The sequence below is a fragment of the Leptinotarsa decemlineata genome, unplaced genomic scaffold (assembly GCF_025532065.1).
Source record: "Leptinotarsa decemlineata unplaced genomic scaffold, Ldec_3_MD MMD2_tig00000882_RagTag_RagTag, whole genome shotgun sequence".
NCBI lineage: Eukaryota > Metazoa > Arthropoda > Insecta > Coleoptera > Chrysomelidae > Leptinotarsa > Leptinotarsa decemlineata.
The window spans coordinates 17,247,613-17,271,175 of NW_027412556.1; the positions used below are offsets into that span (position 1 = coordinate 17,247,613).

General features: G+C 35.1%; 1 protein-coding gene across 1 annotated transcript in view; it reads left to right on the forward strand.

The window, feature by feature from the left end:
• LOC111513435 (ribosomal protein S6 kinase beta-2) overlaps positions 1–23,563 on the forward strand; it is a 40,127-nt gene that overhangs the window by 3,432 nt on the left and 13,132 nt on the right. Inside the window, exons 2-6 of the mRNA XM_074175159.1 lie at positions 5,910–5,950; positions 8,438–8,690; positions 14,948–15,081; positions 15,133–15,324; positions 22,158–22,248. Of these exons, the coding sequence (XP_074031260.1) occupies positions 5,910–5,950; positions 8,438–8,690; positions 14,948–15,081; positions 15,133–15,324; positions 22,158–22,248 (711 nt within the window). The remainder of the gene's footprint in view (positions 1–5,909; positions 5,951–8,437; positions 8,691–14,947; positions 15,082–15,132; positions 15,325–22,157; positions 22,249–23,563) is intronic.

Genomic DNA, 23,563 nt, shown 5'->3' on the forward strand with positions numbered 1-23,563 from the left:
GTTCCATGAAAGACTATTTTAAAGAGAAATCTTTAACTAATTTCTGGATCGGATGTATAACAGAGTACCTTTTGCTCTTCTGACAAGCTCTGCTATTTTTGATGCCATTTGTTACGAGTTACTTGTGTACATAAAAAATAAATATAGAAGCAGAATAAGTGTTAAAGAGAACTTAAGAGAGAAGATAAGTTAATGATCAATATTTTGCTGACTTTTTGATCATTTTTTATTAGTATGTTTTTAGACCTATGGGTAATAAGTAAAACTGTAACTTAATACCATTTTAATCTTTTTATTCCTCCTTTATTATAAGCATGTTATAAATAAACAAACATCTAACCATTAAATATGACTTTCTTATTAGTCAGTGGGCTATGCTTGAAGACTGGCAGTAAACAAATCTGAAGAAATGAACTTTAAACGTTCAAGCCAGTCTCGAATATACCTACACAGTAGGTTAAATGGACTGACGTCTATCAGGAAACAACTACTACCCTGGCTAATACCACGAAGGGCGTTGGATTATATCCGTTGCAACGTTTAAAGTTCATTTCTTTAGATTTGTTTACTGCCAGTCTTCAAGCATAGCCCACTGACTAATAAGAACGTTTTTCTTTCTTATTCAGAGGAATGGGGCAAATTACGGATGTGCAGTTGGTTAGTACCTCGTCCACTAGATAGAGTGACATTCTGTTGTTTCGCTCCAACTCAGGAACAGGAATGAAATACTCTGAAAGAATTCCGATTTTCAGTTATGCAATATCATTGACTTTAGGTCGATGGTGGTCACTATCTTGCACTGAATAGTGGCTAATGAGCCCGAAACCGGTCTGCAAGCATGCCCGTTCCAAAATTGAAGGTCGACTCTTTCAGTTGTATTGCCAATTGCATATGCAGGAAATTTTCTGTGAAGATTCCTGCACTGACGCCTGTCGGATATAATCCAACGCCCTTCGTGTATTAGCCAGGGGAGTAGTTGTTTTCTGATAGGAGTCAGTCCATTTAACCTACTGTGTAGGTATATTCGAGACTGGCTTGAAAGTTCAAAGTTCATTTCTTTAGATTCAATAAATATGAATTGTCCTCAGGAATTTAATTAAAAAAGCATTTGAACACTTTTAGAAGAGTTAATATTATACGTTTATTAAAATATTTAGGTCTGGTGGTACGCCAATATTCCTCAAAAAGTCAAGTGGTACGCAGGTGCTCTAGAGATTTCTTCCAAATTGAAGTCTATCCAAACTTGCGAATTCTTATTCTGTTTTATCAGTAGTAAAGTTTAGATCCTAACTGAAATGTCGATATCCTATAATTCCGTTCCTTGAAGTATCAGTTTGATAATAGGATTAGGGTATTCCCATTGTAATCTAGATCTGTATTGGGAGTTATATTTCTATTATTTTTTAAATTCTTATTATTTTGAAAATAGCTATGATAGTTCCCAAGAAATTGAATTTTTATATAACATGACTTCATGAACGAAAAATAGGAATAATTTGCAATACTTCCTTCTGCAGTTCAGTTGAGTAGTAACTTGAAAATCTTTCTATATTATTTTTGACAATTTTTACTATCCTAAAGTGTTGTTCTTTTGAAAAGAAGGATATTTCTTTGCTTCATACTTCAACTTTCAGTAAGTTCCATTATTTCAAAATTATCTGGAACAGTGAACTGTAATTTCATCAATTGGTATATAAAAATAGGTCATCTTCTTCATTCAGAAGACTGAAATTATTGTAACATTCACAATAGTACAGTTTTGAAATGCCTGGTTTCTGAGCTATTACTATGTTGTCCGTTTCAATTTAATCGAAATAACCTCCATTTGAATCAGTGCTTTTTTGCCAACGTGACCTAATTCGATGAATTCCGTCAGCATAAAAATTGTCTGCTTAGGATTCGATGTAGAGGAAGGCCATTTCTGTATGGTCCTGATTGGCGAAGGTTCTACCGATGAAATGATGGTAGGTAGGTCTAAAGTAAGTGGGTCTATTCGACCCTCCACCGCAACCCATAAGGGTTTATTGTGGCTCACACCTATTCACACTCGGCCAAATAAAGCCAGCTTCTTAACGAAGCCGATTAGATTGTATGGTGAGTGGTCTTTCAGGTCAAATGGTGAGAGTACGGATCTGCCGAACTCAAAGAACCTGATTCGGTCCCCAGCGGGGCAGGCACAAAGTATATGCTCTGCAGTTTCATCATTTTCCAGGCAGAGGCGACATACACTGTCTTCCGACAGTCCAAGTCCCTGCATGTGATGATTCAAATGACAGTGACCTGTAAAAAGGCCTGTTAGACATCGTAGTTCATCCCTAATGTAGTCCAACAACTGTTTGGAATCAAGCTTCGAAGGGTGAATAAACGCCTTGGAGTGAGCCAATCCTGAAAAATTCTGCCAGAAATCCATAACTCTTCTTGCCATCCAGGTGTTAAGTGTTTGTTTGGCAAAACCCAAAGCGATGCCAATGACAGGTTCTGGTCCAATGAAGCCGCTTGCAGCACCCTCCTTTGCAAGAGAGTCGGCAGATTCATTGCCTTCCAGAGCAGTATGGCCATGAATCCAGACCAGAGACAATCTGTTTAGTCTTCCTATCGAGGAGAGTATTTTTTGGCAGTTTGCTACCAATTTAGATGTTCCTCGGTGGGAGCCAAGAGCTTCCAACGCCGCTTGACTGTCCGAGAATATTTTTATTGACTTGTAAGTGAGGTTGGATTTATTCAATCTCTCCGCACACAATTCAATAGCGTAAATTTCCGCTTGAAATAGAGTCGCATAAGTTCCTAGGCAGGTAGATATATCTATCCTGGATCTGCGACTGAAAACACCTGCACCAGAACCGGAAGGTGTTTTTGATCTATCTGTGAACCAACAACTATCTGATCTTAATATTTCCTTCTCCCGCAGGATCCAGTCCTCTCTACTCGGGAATAGTACTTTATAAGGCAGTTCGTAGTTGACAGTTGGAGGCATAAAGTCAGAGACCATTTCCAGAATGCTGTGACTTCCAATGTCAATCAACAGTCTGTTGCACTCTGCATTGAATTGATTTGTGCAATTGGCAATGTGCACAAGTCTGTATGCAGTCCATCTAGCCTCTCTTTCCAGAAAAATGTGGAGAGGAGGTAGATCTATAAGGATTTCCATGGCCGCTGACGGTGTGTTACTGATGGTACCACTGATAGCCAGACAAGCCTGTCTCTGTAAGCCAGAGAGCTTCGCTTGGGCCGTTTTCTGTAAAGCCTTCGACCACCAAGTATTTGCACCATACGTGATTATTGGTCTGACAATCATCACATAAATCCAATGGATTTGTTTGGGACATAAACCCCAAGTTTTACCACAAATCCTTCGACATGTCCATAGAGACAGTCTGGCTTTGTGTAAAACTTTTTCCAAATGAGCGTTCCAGGTGAGTCTTTTACCAAAGACAATTCCAAGATATTTCACCTCCGTTCCAAATGGAATGTCCACACCATTGAGGGAAAGTGGCGTTAGATCGTCCAATTTCCTTCTCTTGGTGAAGGGGATTAACACAGTTTTGCTGGGGTTGACAGACATCTGCTCCCTCAGGCACCAACTGTGAACAACGTCCAACGCGCTTTGGAGGATATTACAAGCTACCCTTCCCGACGTGGACCTTGCCAGGATGACAAGGTTATCTGCATAAGTTTGCAGATCAACCTTTCTTCTGTCGAGGGCATCAAGCAGACTATCCACCAGGAGCGACCACAGAAGGGGAGATAGTACCCCACCTTGAGGGCAGCCCCTGGTGACCTGATAGCCTCGCCTTGAAGAGTCGTAGTTGCAGTTCTGTTTACTAGCATGGCATAGATCCAGCCAGTTATGGTCGACTCTATACCCTTTCTAGCCAGAGACAATCCTATAGATTTAGGTAGTGCATTGTCAAATGGTCCTTCGATATCAAGAAAAACAGCAACATCAATCTCCTTGTAATCAAGGGATTGGAAGATTTTCTCAACGAGGTTATTTAATGCTGAATCTGTCGATTTGCCGGTTTGATAAGCATACTGGTGGTTATTCAGTGGGGATGCATATAATGCTACCCTCCTGATATGTCCGTCCAGTATCCTCTCAAGTCCTTTGGGGTGTGGGTCTCTCCGGCCCACTTATGTATATATACCACCCTTGCTGCCAACCAACCAATGAAAAGATGGTAGTCTGTTGGCGAGAGGTATGGGGAATATGGTGGGTGAGGCAGAACTTTGACGCTTAATTTGTTTAATTTCCAGAGGATTATTTGTGAAGCGTGCGGACGGGCGTTGTCGTGGAGCAGGATCGGAACTTTTCTGTTGACCAGTGCCGACTGCAGCTGACGCAATTTTTGGTACGTTTCGTTGGTTTTCTCAAAAGAGAACTCTGCTGTGATGGTTTGGCTCATTTACGCAAAGTTATAGTGAATCACACAAGCCGCTGACCACCATAGAGTAACCATGGTATTTTTTGGTGGGTACTTGCCTTTGGGAAATGCCTGAATGGCTCATCAGTGTCCAATCACTGTCCTGAATATCTCCTGTTGTCATAGAGGATCAACTTTTCATCAGACGTGACAATCCGATTCAAAAATGGTCCACCATCGTTGAACATTGCGGTCATTAACACTATCATTGCCAAATGTCTGGGTAATATTTTGGGCAGTTTTGCCAGCACGTTCAATTTGGATTCCTAGAGAAATATTGGCTAATAATAGCTCAATGACATCATATAGCAATAAGCTGAAAAAGGATAAACATTAAAATTTAGAAAGAAATGAACAGCATCAATGTATTGAGTTCAACATTCTCTATTGATCAGTATATACCACAACACAGTAGAATAAATATTTATGGACATTTGGAGCTACAAAAACACATGACATTTAAACTGAAAAGTCTTTTGAAACAACCTAATACTTTATATCTACGTTTACTTATTGAAATTGGATTGATTTTAAATCAGTATCTTTGTACTTGAAAAGTACAACATACAAACCCGCGGGAAAAGAAGAGTATTTGCATACTTAATATACTTGTACAAGATACATAGTGAAGTGAATGATCCCCTGTCTTCTAACAAGAATCAATTTCAATGTACCTGCTTATGAAACTAAATCGTTTCACACATTTTTTTTATTGATTCGGCCATTACTTGATGAATATCCATAGTAATTTCAAAAACTACACCTTACGATTTGATCTCCACAAAATTTATTTGAACAATATATCACACGTTTTGCTAGCACAGTAGCTTTATCAAGTGATTTGAATACTATTTATATTGAATTGGCAAGAAGAAATTAACATCAAAATGCCCCATTAAATGCTATGTGCAATGCCTATAATAATGTACAAAATGACTGATATCTTCTTCCAAAATCTTACTAGTTTTAGAAATAGGTTGTATGAAATTGTGTAACTCTTATTGATTTTTTTTTAATTCTTGTCATTTTGTTGTATTGTGATATGATTTTTTAAAACTTTTTTGTCATTTTGTTGTATTGTGATATTTACCTTTCCTACTCTGTAACTAGACCATGGTCTGTAGCATTTGTAAATAAAATAAATGAAAAAAATAAAGCAGTGTTGAGGTGAAAGTTTCAGAGGGTTTTAAAAACTAATACTAGTTGGGGAAACTCAAAGTCAAAGGATAAGTAAATGTATAGGATATTTTATCTGCCTTCATGAATGCAACAAACCCATAAGTAAAAAGAAGCTACTATCCTTCAAAAATTCTTTAGTAGGAAGAAATAAATAGGAAGTATACCTATTGAAAAAATAAAGCTGAAGTAAAATTAAGAATGTAAGGAATAAGTTGATTGATTTTCTCTGTAAACAAAAATTATTAAAAACGAATCATAACACTATTAAACATTAAAATGTATTTATGTAAAAAATGTTTTGTTTTTCAGGGAGAAGATGAAAGTAATGCTTGTGGTATCAGCATTCCAAAGTAAGTATTTCACTTCAATAATTTTTTTTAATGTTTGGTTCTGAAATCCACAGGATCCAAATATATTTTTCTATGTGAATATGGTGTTTATCAGAACTGCTTCGAAAATTAGGAAAAACGCTGGCACACGTGTATTGTATCTGAAGGGGACTTATTTGAATAGGAGAAAATAGAAATTGATGAGTAAATAAATATTTTCTGGTAAAAAAGAAAATTCACCTAATTTTTTGAACAGATTAGTATATTTACGATCCTATTTTTTGCTAATCAATTCCTCAGGATATAATATTTGTACATGACTTTTCCTAATTTTACAGAAATATATTCAACGTGAGGTTTCCACTTCACGTGCTGATCAAAAATACTCCTAAGTATTAAATTTTATCAACAGTTTTAATAGTCTTGCAGTAACATTTTTTGTTGTCATTACATGTACATTTTAATCCGGTCAATCTAGACATTAGAAGGTACATATATTTACAACAAGCTGCAAATGCGTGTAATTGTTAAAATATAGTTAAAAATAAGATTTTAAAATTCCGAATGATTGCGATGCCTGGAAAAAAAATTATTCGAGGTCAAAGGTCAAAAATCTCGAAAAAAATTGGTTTTTCGCGATTTTCAGGAAAACGGTAAGTTTTATCATAAAATTACCTCAGATAAAAATTGTAGATCATACAAAAAATGTATCAATACTTTTTTTTCTTAGAGCCACCGTTTCTGAGATACGACGAGTCAAAAATTTGTAAAAGGTGTAATCGTCATTGTATGCACACGTTTCCACGCCACCTATGAGGTAGTGTACTTAACGCGTTTTTTGTAACGTGGTTTGTCCACTAGACCTATTCCGCATGTCTGTTGTGATTCTGTCAAATTGAAAACTTGCATAATAAAATATATTAGGAAGGGTTGGAAATTATAAAAGCAATTGAAATTGAAAAATGTAAAAATGTATTCGTCTGAGTCATAACCTTCAAATACTTCTTTTTGTCGCTCTTCTTCTTGATGTTCATCCTGGGTGTAGGTAAACTGCGTCAAGAGTGATGTATCGCATGTTTCCTCGTTGGTATCAAATGAATCCTCCACTATTGGTTATTCAGCATTAGAACATGACTGGCCTTGACAATGTGTACATGCCAGAGAACACAACAGTCCAACTTTTTTACAACCACATTTAGCGCTGCATCCCTTTTTACAGTTGCAAACAATTGTGTTCGAAAGTTTTTCCGGCGCAGGTGGGAGTAAAGTCTGAATAGGTTCTAATGCATTGTCGATCAACTTTCAACTCCAGTCTTTTGGATCCAGCTGATAACCAAGCCACACTCGAACTTGGTAATATACCCGGAAAAGATGTTGATGAGCAGCAACTGAGGTTGGAGGAAGACAAGCTAATTGCCCCTGTTTCTTATTTTTAGTGTTTTTTACGAAACATGCATATCGATACTTATTTAAGCAGGTGGTTTTTTTCGGAGCTTTGTACATAGAAAGAAGAAACTGAATCCCGTTGGTGATAATTTCTTGTTGAGTCGAATTACTTTTTTTGAAAACTTCAGCACATTGAACTAAATCTTGTTTTTCAAACATTTTAAAGACTGTTCTTTACCCCTCCTGTAAAATGCAGACGCCGTATCAAAGCCAGTTATTGCGTGTAATAATAGTACATGATTTTGACTCTTTGCAAAAGTAGATACACTTTTTGACGAATATATTTCGGTTTGACTTTGAGCTTTTCCTGGCTTTAGAAAGAAAATAGTTTTTTCAGGTGGAGTTCGATCAGTAAGAAGTACGAGTAAGTCTACATCTTCACCAACAACGATAGTTGTATTTGTCAAATTAAATTGCTCTATAGCTGTTTCAATAATCAGTACGTCGGCATCGTTATTAGCCTGTTTAACTTATTCTTCAACATTGAAATGAACCGAGATTTGTTGCGAATATTTGCAAGAAATTTCTGTTGACTGGTAGGACTGGAAGGAAGTTCATCAAATAGAATATCGGAAAATGAAGATGTTGCTAAAGTTCGACGACGTTGTTCTGCAGCTTTACTATTTCTCGTGCAATCATCACAGCCATCAAAAACGACCGTAATTCTGTATATGTATATACGTGGCATACTTATGCATATAATGACGATTACAACTTTTTGACTCGTCGTATCGAAACGGTGGCTCAAAGAAAAAAAAATATTGATGGTAGAGAATTTTATGATCTACAATTTTTATCTGACGTTATTTTATGATAAAACTTACCGTTTTTCTGAAAATCGCGAAAAAACAATTTTTTTCCAGATTTTTGACCTTTGACCTCGAATAAATTTTTTTCCAGGCATCGCAATCATTCGTAATTTTAAAATCTTATTTTTAACTATGTTTTGAATAATTACACGCATTTGCAGCTTGTTGTAAATTCATGTACCTTCACTCTTATTTTTTAGTCTAATTTGACCGGACTATTTATGTACGTCTATGTATGTGATTACATTTTCAGAAACGGAGATACAGAACCTATTCCGGTGATGCGCCCGCCGGCGAGTCGGGAGGTTATTGGACGTCAGAATTTTCATCTACTCAAAGTTTTAGGCAAAGGTGGTTATGGAAAAGTTTTTCAAGTGAGGAAAACCACCGGTTCAGATGCTAATACTATTTTTGCAATGAAAGTCCTAAATAAAGCTAACATTGTCAAAAATCAAAAAGACACTGCTCATACAAAAGCAGAAAGAAATATTTTAGAAGAAATAAAGGTGAGTTTTCAATTGTCAGCTTCTCTTCGGTGGTTACAATATTGAATTTTTTTATACACAGTGTGCCACAGTTCCATAAAATCTTTTAAATCCCCACAAATCCATATAAAAACATTGATGAATGTAGCCGTTACTACATGGTTGGAGATCGTAATGAAAAATGATAAATGAAACTTTCTATATTTTCTTACCACTTTCATTTATTTTTATTATCACAATTAGTTTTTTTTGTCAATAAAACAGAATGAGAAGATGACGTGGTTCCCGATATACAGGGTGTAACATAACAACGTTAAAATATTCAAGTGACGTATTCCTGAGACAATTTTAAGAAAAAAAAGTCTATATGAACTTGTGTCCGAAAATTACTTCTTTTCGGAGATACGGGGTGTTGAAATCGAATTTTTTTGTTCGCTTTTTGAAAAGAACTCTTGCAAAAAATAAGTTATTTGCACGAAATTCGGTACCCGGGTTTTTTTTGACGTGGGAAATCATAATTTCGTATTAATTTTTATGTAACATCTAGAGGGCGCTGCGTACGCTGTCATTATTTATTTCAAATTGCCCTAACTTTTTTGACACTAAACTTTTAGTACTTTGCATGAAAAAACCTAATTCCCACACATTTTCCAAGTAAAAAAGGTACACCTCCTCAACAACGCTGGAGGTGAACGTTTTCGAGATATTTACAATTTTCTATATCGATGCATATTACTTTATAGCCAAATTTGATTTCAATAATTTTTGTCACTCTCTGCTTGCAAATTAAGTTAATTAAATCGAGTAGCCTATGACAGTTTGTTTATAAAAATAGAAGTTCACTGTCACATTTTCAACTAATAATTGACAAATTCACAGTTCGGAGTTTATAAAGTGATTTTTTGGTACCATGCCCGACTTTACGAATGCTGAAATGGCTGATATGGTTTTTGCATACGGCTTGGCTGACGGAAATTCAAGCGAGGCCAGGCGCATATATCAGGAAAGATATCCCCAACGCGTGACTCCTTGTGCAGCGACATTTGTGAATATTTTCCGGCGACTTTCCGAATCTGGAAGCTTTGAAACAAATTCTGCAGTAGGACAGCCACGGACTACAAGAACTGTAGAATTGGAGTAGGCGGTTCTCGAAGAAATTAGTGAACATTCAGAGACAAGTACAAGAAAAATTAGTCAATCTTTAAAAAATGTGAGTCACATGACAGTTTAGAGAATTTTAAAGAAACAGCAATTATATCCTTATCATATTCAGCGTGTTCAGGCACTTACGCTACGTAATTTCCAACCACGTATCGAGTTTGCTCAATGGCTTCAAAGAAAAGTCGAACAACATCCGCAAATTTTATCAAAAATCCTCTTCACAAATGAGGCTAATTTTTCAAGAAATGGTATCATGAACTTCCATAACAACCACATCTGGGCGGAAGATAACCCACATGCGATAACGCAAACTCATTTCCAAGACAGATTATCTTTTAATGTATGGGTAGGCATAATTAGGGATTATTTAATTGGGCCCTATTTTCTTCCCTAACTTTTGAATGGAGATGATTACCTACATTTTTTTGAACACGAGCTTCCCCAACTTATGGAAGTTGTTCCCATTGGTCTCCGAAATCACTCTTGATTTATACACGCTGGAGCTCCTGCTCATTTTAGTGTGATAGCAAGACAATTTTTAGAGATAGCATATCCTCAACGATGGATAGGAAGAGGAAGCACTGAACATTGGCCCCCCGAGGTCACCGGACCTCAATCCCGCCGATTTTTTTCTTTTGGGGACACCTAAAATCACTAATTTATGCTAGCCCCATTAAAAACGAGGAAATGTTGAGAGATCGCATCATAGCTTGCTGCGAAACGATAAGAAATACTCCGAGACTTTTTCAACAGGTGCGAAGCTTGTATGTATTACTGTTGGGGGTCGTCACTTTGAACAGTTGTTGTAATAGTTGTTTCGTTCAATTTTTATATGTTTATTTTCCTAATAAATAACATAGTACTTCTCCGAATTGTTTTTTTTTAAAACTCCGAAATGTAGCACTTTCTAATTGAATAATTAAACCTGACAATTTTTATTTATTTGGAGTGAACAAGCAGTTCGATAATGCTCAGTTTAGAAGATGTCTGTATAGGTATACTGAGTATAAAGTTGATGAAAATAACTAAAATTGCAAACAACTTATGACAAAAACCTACCATGTTTTGAAAAATTTCAACAATCTGTATTTCGAAAACGAATCATTCTTCGTTGAACATTTTATAGGAAAAAGTTGTTTATTTTGACGAGACTCACCACATACTTAGTTTTTGTAATGTTCTCAACTTCACTTAGCGCCCTAGGAGCTAAGTAATATGCATCGATATAGAAAATTGTAAATATCTCGAAAACGATCACCTTCAGCGTTGTTGAGGAGGTGTCCCTTTTTTACTTGGAAAATGTGTGGGAATTAGGTTTTTTATGAAAAGTACCAAAAATTTACTGTCAAAAAAACCCCGGGTACCGAATTTCGTGCAAATAACTTAATTTTTGCAAGAGTTATTTTCAAAAAGCGAACAAAATAATTCAATTTCAACACCCCGTATCTCCGAAATGAAGCATTTTCGGACACAAGTTCATATAGACTTTTTTTCTTAAAATTGTCTCAGAAATGCGTCACTTGAATATTTTAACGTACTTATATTACACCCTGTATCGTTCATAATGCAACTTGTCTCTTGGATCGTTTTTGTAATTCTATATCTTCAGGTGGCAAGATTTCAAGATCTTGGGGAGATGAATGTTTCGAGATTCCATTTCAAAATATTTACTTTCTTAAACTTATGTAACTCTCCTCGATACAGTCTTCTTTTGAATAATGTAATTTAATTGGCCGATTATGTTTAAGAGGAATCAAATGAAATTCCAAATTGCTTGTGTTCTAATTTGGTTAGAGAAAAAGGTTATCGATTCTGTAGATACACCAGTAGTTCCTGTAAATATATGCCCGAGGTTTCTGCTTCTGGAATTACAAACAATTACAGTTTTTCTTTCCTTCTATTCAATAATTTGTAATTTATTTTTTGGTCATTACCTTGTCTTTTTTACTCAGGAAATAAAATTATTTTTTTAATGTCTCAACTTCTAGGTACAATTTTTTTCCTGTTCCAGTGTATTTATAGATCTCAGCATATTCTGTTTTATAATGTTCAACTCTAATATATCTCTTTCCAGTTTTATAGCTTCATCTTTATAGTTCCTTTCATCGGTAGTTTGTGTCAATATTTCTTTTTTCAGTTTATGTAGAAATTGTCTGTTATTTTTGGTTATCTATTACCTTGATGTTTTTTCTTAAAACAATTATTTCGGCTCCATAGTTTTGAAAATATTTTTGTTGGTTTTTTTATTAGTTCCTTCAAGTCTGTTTCTCTCTGAGAGACTTCTTAAAATGCTTTTGTTAATTTTTTAATTTTTCTGTATCTTTTGCATTTAATTGTTTTCAGTCAGGTCACCAATTGTTTGTTAAATGATTTTTTATCAATATTCAAATTTGATCACATGCAGGGTGACAATTTGAAAACTTACAATGGCTATATTTGAGCAACCAAATAAAATATGAGGAATCGCTGAAAACAGCTTCCATAATAGAAAGGAGGAAACTTTATATTCTTAAACGGCAACCCCCTACTTGTGCAACCTTATCAGAAAGCTCTTAAGGGAGGAAACTTTATATTCTTAAACGGCAACCCCCTACTTGTGCAACCTTATCAGAAAGCTCTTAAGAAATGTGCTTTAATAGTACCCTACAAAGCCACATTCGATGTAGCAAGTTTTGATTTATTAAATAAAACAATGTTGTGGAATTGGCCGCGGTGGTAGTGCGCCCGACTCACGATCGGAAGACCGTGGGTTCGATGCCCGCCTCGACCAGATATTTTTTCTCGAGAGAATTTATCTGGTTGAAGCTGGAATGATTCTGCAACCGTGTTAGGAATCACACGTTGAAAGGTAAGACCTCGTTAGTCCTTAGCTCGCACAAGTTTCTCAACTTCTGAGAGTTGTCGTTCGTATGGGGGCGACAGCTGATTAACGGAAAAACATTTTTTTAAATAAAATTTATTTATATTAATTTTATTTTCTATTATAATTTAAGAAATATTTGTAAACTCTCTTATTACCATCTTGGCATTAATATTAAAGCTCTTAAACATTTTACGCCAGTACTATTTTTGTTTATTCGTACCTGAAAGTGTTTGATTTGTTGATAAGTAAAAGTAACAAAAAAGAGACTGAGACTGGAAACAATATTTTTATTATTAATACATTTGATTTTTATTTCGATACATTGTACACGAGAAACAGAATTTTAATCTGAAACAATGGTGTACAACACAGCTGAACGTGTGAAAATGATTTTTATTTATGGTAGAGAAGATCAGTGTTTATTAAGAACAACTAAAGTATTTAACCAGAGGCACCTGGAGAGTAATATAAGTTACGTGTACATTCGCAAACTATTAACAAAATTTCAAGAAACTGGTACTGTCACAAATAAAAAAAAGGGATCAACCAAGATTACTGGACGAAGCAACACAAATTGAAGTACTTGGACAGTTTGCAATGAATATACTTTATCGACTTGTCAGACAGCTACAACAACTGGATTATCCCAGGAATCTGTAAAGAAAGTACTTAAATTACATATATTCCATCCATAAAAATGCAAATCTTTCAAGAACTTGGTGACGATGACCCCGACAGAAGAAATGAATTTTGTGAAATTATAACAGCTAGAATTATCGCAGAATCTCGACTCATCAAAAATATTTGCTTTAGTGACGAGGGCATGCGAATAAACAAAACTGTTCTTATGAAAAATAATAAATAAGACATTCTATGTGTATAATGTTAGTTACAAATAAAAGTGGTAAAAAACATAGAAAGTTTTATTTATCATTTTTTATGATGATCTTCTTTCACGTAGTAACAGCTACATCTATCAATTTATTAAAACGACTATTTAGAGAAGGGAAAACGCGATACCCTGAAAAAGTTTTGGCTGGTACACTGGGAGATGCAATTATTGGTCCATTATTCATAGAAGGAAATTCATATAGCAAAATGTATGCTCACATGCTAGAAAGATCAATCGAACCTCGGATAGTTCATGAATTACAGAATTACAGAAAAGGATGGGGCACCGCCTCATGTAATTCCAGTAAGACAGTGGTTAGATAATAAGTATGCTAATGGATGGATCGTAAGAAGAGGTCCTATTGAATGGCCTAGATCCCCGAACGTATCTCCTATTGATTTCTTTCTCTTAGACCACCTAAAATATGTTGTTTTTAAGACGCAACCTGACTCGATAGAGCAACTGAAGGAAAGAATAATCAAAGAATGCCGAGCTATTGTCTATTATGGAAGTTGTTTTCAGCGAATTCTTATATTTCATTTGGTTGCTCAGATATAGCCATTGTACGTTTTCAAATCGCACATTGTATAATGTAATAATTGGAAAGCTATTACGATACCTACCATATTAATTCTTGACAAATACATAAGTAAGTTGGTTACCTCAAGCAAGTGACAACTTGAATTTCAATTGTTTTGTATATACATGTATTGTACTGTGTAATAATATAACAATACATACATGTATAAAACGTTTCAACTAAAACAAATAAAGAATCTCTATTTCTGTTGAGACACAAATTTAAATGATCCATCCAAATGAAGCCACAAATCTTTTAAAAAATTGTCGGTTATGAATATCTTTGTTTTATGAATAATTTATTTTTACTGATAAGTGTAAAAGAAATCTGATAGATTATAAACATTAATTTGAACAGAAAACAAGCACTCAAATCATATTGGCAAACAGAATTATTTATTCAGCGGCAAAGAGGATATAACTTGATGCTTATTGTCAAAAAAATCAGTTAGAACTTACTGATATAACTGATATTTTTATGGAGATGTGGAGATGGAGGTGTGATAAGTTTAAATGAAAAGCTGCAGTTTGGCAATTACAGCTTTTATATTTTTGATTTCGTTTTCTACAAATCAATTCATAATTTACATACACTATGAGATTTTGAAAATAATTTTGATATTTGTTCATAACTAGTTTACTAAACAAATTTTTCCTTTTTGTAATCTGTAATATATCATTAGAGATCCACCGTTTTGGTGTTTACATAAAATTCCTACCTCATTTCATTTCAATTTTCACATTGTTAATATTGCTACTAAAGTGTGAAAAAATGTTTTTTAGCATCCTTTTATAGTGGACTTGAAATATGCCTTTCAAACAAATGGAAAACTGTATTTAATCCTAGAATACTTGAGTGGCGGCGAACTCTTCGCGTATCTAGAAAAAGAGGGATTATTTACAGACAATAAAGCAAGGTAAGTTTCTCTTCGTACTTTGTTTCAAATAGTTACCTTGACTTTTTGTAGGTTTTATTTAAGCGAAATAGTACTAGCCTTAAAACATTTACATGCAGCAGGAATAATTTATAGAGATTTGAAACCAGAAAATATACTACTCGACGCTGAAGGACATGTCAAACTAACGGACTTTGGTCTATGCAAGGAACATATTAAGGATGGTGTTCTAACACATACTTTTTGTGGAACGGTTGAATATATGTAAGTATAAATTATTATATTACACATGGGATCAAACACCAAAAAATTAACAGTTCTGGATAAAGTAACAGCTGATCAAAGAATGTATACTTTCACGGCCGTGGTCTGCGGGTTTTTGTGCATGGCGTTTCGTCTACTACTGCGATAGAAATTATCAAAGGCAATAAAACTTAAAATTTGTATCCAAGAGTATATAGAAAGGCAATAAACATTAATAATAAGTTTCACAAAATAACAGCCGTTTTGAAAAGTTTTTGGAGTGCCTATTCCAAATTCGCAAACCGTTTCTTTCTAACAGCTACCTTTTTCAAGCTATAGTATTGCCAACTTATATGTTTATTTCCCGTAAAAATCACCCATAGCTGAAGAAGACAATGTCGATCAGTCCTTATCACTTGCAATTGATAAATGGTTATAACCTCTTTCATTCCTTCATATGAATAATTGCTTAATATTGCCTTGTATTTTAGTTTTACCTTTTATCTTGAATACATCATATTGGTAACAACGTTTTTCTTCAATTCATGAAGTTAGTATAGAACTTTGTAATAGGGTTATTATTTCAACTAAATTCATGCTTGCTCAATGTTTTGGTAACTTACCAATTTATTCTGTTATATGTGGCTAATACACATTGCAAGCAAGCTTATTTTGGAATTGAACTCAAAAAACAAGACAAAACGAGGGCTAAAATTTTCCACATAAATCTTGTATCAAACATTAATGCCAGTAGATGATGAGAGAAGATGCATTAAGTATGGAGTACCAGAGAGAAGCAAGAAACCACACCAGCGACTGTTATTTATGTATTATCTCCATTGTTGGTATCAACCAAAACAATTGCCACCAGTGGAATTCTACATCTGTCTTCTGCAATACGGCCACAGCTCTGTGTAGGTGAAGATGTACTTGCCAGTAATTATATTACAGGCACTGAAGAGGCAAAAATAACTCTATCAGAGACCTGAATCTTTCAAAAGAATGTTCTGAGTTACTTGCTTCTCGGGCATTTTACTATAAAGGAAAGAAGAATTACTACCATTTTTTTCTCGTGACATCAGCCTTGCATACTGCCAAGAAGTTCGAGGTTTACTGTTGAAAATGGGTATCCACCAAGCGATTGGCGTCTCTTCATAAAAAAAATTGTGTTGGCCTCAAAATGGGTACATTTTTACTTGGCCAACAAGATAATCACTGGAAAGAGAGACTGACCAGTGAACGAGAACATGTCAGTGTGCAAAAAAACATAATTCATATGCTTTTCATTTCCAAATAAAAAACCTTTGACCCCATTACATATAAAAGTAGGCTCGATGAAGCAGCTTGTTGAGGCTCTACAATATAAAGGGTCCCTTTTTCAAATACATAGAGAGTAAATTTTCTAGACTCAGTAATGGCTGGCATTTGTGATGGCCTCAGATACAGCAACTCATAAAGGAACCCAATTATCTCAAATCTTTAAATGTACTTGATTTAAATGCTTGCAACTCTTTCGTTTTCGTTGTTCAACTTTTTTGTACAACAAAAAACTGACAACAATCAAGAGAGACAGTGCCCCTCGTAACTAGACATTCTACAATCCTTCGTATTCGAAAATACTCATGAACTGAAATTTACTATTGTTTTGATATGACTCAGTTAACTTAACTGTGTATTTACTTTCACAACTCGCAAGTGAACTCATTTTTAATGGTCCTGATTTTCTAATCTTACTTAGGCATGGTGGCTGCACAATAAGTAACTATGAATTGATTGATTATAAAACACTGATAAATATTCTGTGTTAAAATGGATCCATCCTATAAAAGAATATTGTATTCTATTATATTAAAATGACCACTTGAGCGTAATGAAATGTTAAAAGTTGACCTTTAGTAGGTATTTGTCTCAGATGACGGAATATGTAACAGAGGGAATTCAACTTTTATTTTAGATGGTTATGGTGTGTTTTCCAGCTCAGTCATTAATTATTTATTAATCCAAGAAAGTTTTTTTCTATTGGAAAGTTCATCGTCCAGATAAGACAACAACTGGATATATTGAAACTAACCCAGATTCTAAAACAAAAACAAAGTCCTATCAGCTATTTTCATATATTGAGTAAAAGTATTTTATTTTACCTATTCATCAGTTTCTCATGTCTATAATAATTGCACAAATTCTCAATCAAATAACTCAAAATACAAAAAACCCAAAATAATAAATGTAACCCGTGTTAAACAATCTGTTATTCCGATCAGCTGCTAGCTCAGTTATTGTTGTTGAAGGAAAAATTCAGTTCTAAAACAGTTTTTGTCTGTTATGGAATCTCATTGTATGAGATATGGGCTAACCAAATGATATTTATAAATCGATTTGGGATGATTTGTTATCATATAATAATCGATACAAGTAGAGCTCGTGTGGCCATTTTTACTGGTCAACACTCTATATCCTCAAGGACTTCTGAATTGATAATGTTAAGGGTAGGTTGGTGAAGATTCAAGAAGATTCATTTCCTGAAGACGCCAATTTGGTTGGTCGAGAAGAGTACTGCATTTCTGATTGGGAAAAGTGTTTGTTTTGGAGCTGTGAGCTATTGAGTAACACATCACATGACACATCCTCAATTTCTCATTCAACCAAAAAGTTTTTGATGCATTCTATCTCATATTTAGATCCCTTCCCCAATCGATATTATCATGTTGTTTCAAAGGTTTTGTCCGTTTTCATGAGTGTACTTTGAACTGTAATATCTCAGTGAGTACTTAGTCGATTTAATCGAAATAAGCGCCATTTGAATCAGTGCACGTTTGTTAACGTAACAGAAGTCGATGGGATTCGATGGAGTCGACGAAGGCCGTTTTGGCTAAGGTTCTACCGAAAGTTATTGAAGTCCTTAAAAAGATGGTAGTCGGTTGGCGAGAGGTCTGGGGAGTATGGTGGCTGAGGCAGAACTTCGACGCTCAATTTGTTTAATTTTCAGACGGTGATTTGTGGACGTTATCGAGGAGCAGGATTGGACCTCTTCTTTTGACCAGTGCCGGCTGCTGCTTATGCAATTTCTGGTACATTTCCTCACAATAGGACTCTGCTGTGATGGTTTGTCCTAGGTGCAGAAAGTTATAGTGAATCACATCAGCCGCTGACCACCATGGTCTTTTCTGGTGGGTTTTCCCCATCGGTGTCCAACCACTACCCTGGACATCTCCTGTTGTCGTAAAGGATCCACTTTTCATCGCACGTGACGATCCGATCCAAAACAGGATCGTTTTGATTACGCAAAAGCAAAGAGGAACAGACCTCGAAACGTGACAATTTCTGTTGATTGTTGAAATGGGGCACCCACGTTTCGAGCTTTTTGATCTTTCCACTAAGTTTCAAACACCACATGGGAGCTGACGCCCGATTCTTCCGTCATTCCACGCGGTCAGGGCGTTTGTTCACTGCAACCGTCACGAGAACGAGAAAAGAAAAAATCGGTCCGGTAATCTCGTGCCGGTGACTGCGATCGTTTGTTCACCGCCTCGGTCAGTTCATTGAGTTTGATCCGCTGTGGTGAGAAGAATGCCCGCCTTGAACAGGCGACAACTTCTTCTGCTTTTGTACGTTCGAAGGCGTAGGCAATGCAGAATATTTTAGATTCACCCGTTAATACGCGAACGATACATCTCAGGAGCGTTTTATGTACTACACGACAAGTTGCTACAGGATGACAAGAAGTTTTTCAACTACTATAGAATGTCCAGGACTACATTCGACTTTGTTCTATGTCACAAAAAAGATGCCATCACACTTCAAGACACGAACTACAGGGCATGCATATCACCAACTGAAATGTTGGCTGTAACATTGAGGTAAGTACGTTTTTTCTTTATAGTGGTGTAGTAGATAAATACTCTATTTATTTCAAGTAAGCAGTATTACATATAAAATTATGAACCTACATTTTAGAAAAATCTTGGGAAATTATTTCAGTGATAGAATGAATGGTAACTTGGGTTTCTTGTTGTGGTGAAAACTGTGGAGTTTGTTGCATTAATGAATACTGTTTGGGTTTGTTGCAGGGATGAAAACTGTGTGGTGAAAAATCGTCACCATAATCTCTAGGCGACGTTGTGTAATCAGTGTTAGATGACGACACAATCCTGCGTCTTTCAAATCTACGAAGTAATTGCATGAGTTCAATCCTAAATTCAATTTTATCATCGGCGTCAAATTTTTTCAAGGTTGGAAGGAGAGACATCATATTATCACTGTAGATGTACTTCTTTTTTGTGGCTTGTCCAGACTTAGTTTTTAAGTGATTTTGTAAATGTGTATTTCAGCATGTGCTGAAACAATAAAATTTAACAATTTATTTTGTATTACAGATAACTCGCAAGTGGAAATACTTTCACTGATATGTCCTACAGCAACTAATTGGGTATCAAGACTAAGCACACTTTTCTTGATTTACATAAACTCACTGTCATGTCTCGCCTTGAGCGGCCAACTTCAACTGTATGCAGATGACACCGCAATTGTTTATTCTGGCACAAACAAACTCCAAATAAAACATCAAATAGAGGAAGATCTCTCCCATATCGAAAAAAGGTTAATTTATCACAAATTAACTCTTAATACCAACAAGTCAAACTATATGATAATAACAAGGAGCAATCCATGGGATGATATGACAATCGAAATTGGAACAAGTCACCTGATCAGAACAACTTGTATCAAGTATCTTGGCCTTTATATTGATGACAAGCTGAAGTGGGACAAACATATACAGCAAATTTGTAAAAAAATATTACTTCCTTGTGCATAGCCATATCACATACCTAACACTCATCTGGAGTTGTGCGACACAAAATCGAATAGATCAACTGAAAGTATTGCAAAACAAAGCTGTTGAGAGAGTATATAATCTTCCGAACCGATTTCCAACAGCACAATTATATCTAACCAAAAGAATCATGGACGTACACTCTCTGTACATAATTCAAACCTGTACTTACATACATAGCACCCAGCTGCATAGTATCCATTCAAACATTAACTTCACATCGAATCTACAAGTCAATAACTACAGTACCAGAAATAGGCAACAATTACGAACAACTGCTGTGAAGACTTCCGCTGATAAACAGAGTATTACACATCAAGGCGTCAAATTCTACAACTCAATTCCCGATAATCTAAAGACTCTTGAAGTGTTCTCTTTCAAAAAGAAATTGAAGGACCTAATATTTAGTGGTTATTTCCAGACATAGCATTAGTATTAATAGTATTAACGATCCTATGAGATTGATGCTGTTATATAGATTTATATAAAAATGTATATATTTTTCTGTTTTCTCTTCTTCAGTAGTATTAACATTACTGTGAGATTGATGCTGTAATAGTTTTCTTTATCTTCTTTTAAAATTTTATATATCTAGAAAAAATATTTTATTTTTTAATTTGGGTAGCTTATAATAATTGATTCTCATATTTATTTTCTTGTAATTGATTTATATATGTATCTATTTTATGGCCTACATAGCTTCCTTAAGCTCAAGGCCTTAACCATAATATGAACTTTGTAGAATTTTGTACTCATATTTGTAGTTTACGCAATTTATGGAAATAATAATAATACTTGGCAGCCCCTACTACTGAGCGATGGTTATCAATAGCGGACGGATTTAAACAAAGAGCGAATTTCCCAAACTGCATCGGTTGCATTGATGGAAAACACATAAGAATTGAAAAATTTTCAAAATCTGGCACAGTGAACTATAATTATAAAGGATATTTCTCCATTGTACTTTTGGCGGTAGTTGATTCAGATTACAGATTCATATATGTGGATATGTCAAAGATTGTGACTGGAATTTTTCAACGTACAAATTTCTATCAACAACTCGCTGAAGGTAGATTAAACATACCTCCACCTATTCCATTGCATCCGTCACAAAACGACAGACTGCCACACGTTTTAATAGGTGATGAAGCTTTTCAGCTCACTCAAAATTTATTACGCCTTTTGGTGGCAATCATTTAGACGTTCCAAAACGTATATTACACTATCGACTGTGTGGCGCATGAAGGTATGTTGAATGTGCTTTCGGCATTATGGCCAACAAGTGGCGAATATTTCATCGTTCTCTAAATGTATCAAACAAACTGTTCAATTCTATAGTTGAAGCGTTTATCGTTTTACACAATATTGTACGTGAAAAAGATGGCTACAGAAATGAAGATAATATGTTCGTGTCTACTGGGCATGATGGGTTGACTAATCTAGCAAGGGCAAGAAATGTACAGCACGGCGGGAGTACCGCTAATGATATAAGAAATAAATTTGCTGAATACTTTGTTAGCCCAGAAGACTCTTTACCTTGGCAGATGCAAAGATCTAAATTTGTAATTAATAATAAGAATACTGAATAAAATGAACATGGTACTTACTAATTTCGTCTTTTGTTTTGTTGTCATTTCCCCAAAGTTTGTCTCCAAAAAAAAACGCAAACATAGCGCCATGCATTTTTTCTCATGATCTTGTCCTAGATACTTCTTTAGTTTCATCTCACAAACATTCTTTCGTTTCTATCGCTTCAATTAACGAATAAATGTCATATTTAAATTTCTTTGTCATTTCAATTGAACTAATGTTTTAATTAAATAACAAACAACACTAGAGCGATGGAAAACAAAACATGGCCGGGCGAATGACGAGACGGCGGCGGTAGACAAGTTAAAAGTATTTTGTATTGGATTAGTACAGTCCCCATATCGGCCCGTCAAAAAATCTCGGTCCGAGAACAAAAGTTCTGAAACAACCAATAATATAAATATTTGATTATAACAGTATACAATTTTCACAGGGCTCCAGAAATTTTAACTCGTCGCGGTCATGGCAAGGCAGTAGACTGGTGGTCCCTTGGTGCACTTGGATTTGATTTGATGACTGGAGCAGTGAGTGGATTATTATTTTAATTTGAATCGACGAATTTATTAAACAGGATCATGATATGTTGCATATAATTTTTCTAGTCTACTGTCCATAGAGATCAAGTATTTATAAATTATTTTTTAGCATGAATAATTATTTATATTGAAAAATAAGCAGCAGTTAAGCAATTTTTTTTAACAACATCTTAGAAATTTTTTAATATAAGTTTCTTGTCAAATATTATTTGTGTAAGGTGCCAAGACAGACTCTTATGGCACTTTTTTTACTATTCTGACTTCATTTCATAGTTTTTTTTTTTTTCAATTCGAAATGATTTCAATCAGTTTACAACTTTTTGAATGGATCTGAGTTCGTTGAACACAGTGCTTAGAAGTGACAAATATCTTTCACTGTATGTCATATACATGTTGTTTTCTTTGGTTTTATTTTATATTCTCAAATGATTAATGAATATGAAACAGTTTCTGCAGCAGATAGCTCAAGAATTGTTTTTGGTTATTTCAAGTATTTCAGTTTTTTTTGGCAGTTGATGTTGATATATTTTTTTTTAAATTTTGTTGGTAATAATATCAACTAGTCACTGTGATGGAACATTGAAAGCCTAAAAGAGTTCAATAACGTTGTGCACTGAATAAACTTTTTTTTTAATGGACTTTGGATGAAAATCTGAGAGGTTTGTTAATTTAAATTGATTTAATTATAATTTAATTTAAATTTAGAATACTTAAGGAAGAAATAGCTATTAATAAACCACCCTCACCGCGGACAGTCAATGGCTTTGCGGTTTCTCTCCTTTGTTTGTTTTACATAGTTTATAAGATATAATGCTGAATTTCATCCAAATAAACCTTGTTATTATTATTATTAATTGCGTGTAATGTTTCTTATTCTACAAGAACTGTTGTAAATGAGTACCCCCCGCTCGGATGCAAGAATCCAATTTTCTCCTCATCGAACTTCTGTACTCTTTCAAAAACACCAGGATTGTTTCTGATTGGGTTACACCCAGCAATTATTCGATTTCTCAAATCTTCCACTGGAGTAGTATAAACTAATGAGTTCAGGTGGCCCCAAAGGAAATAATCCAAGGGCTTCAAGTCCGGTGATCGAGTACACCACAAGTGAGGTACACCTCGTCCAATCCAGCGATCTCTGTATGTTAAAAAACTCGCGAGCCAATATGCTAAAATGCGCTGGTTCACCATCGTGCGTAAACCACATTGCATTTCTTGTAACCAATGGTACGATTTTCCAATCGTTCCATTGGTAGTAAAAGGTAATTGTGGTCATCAGAGACCTAAGCGGTTGAAGATATAT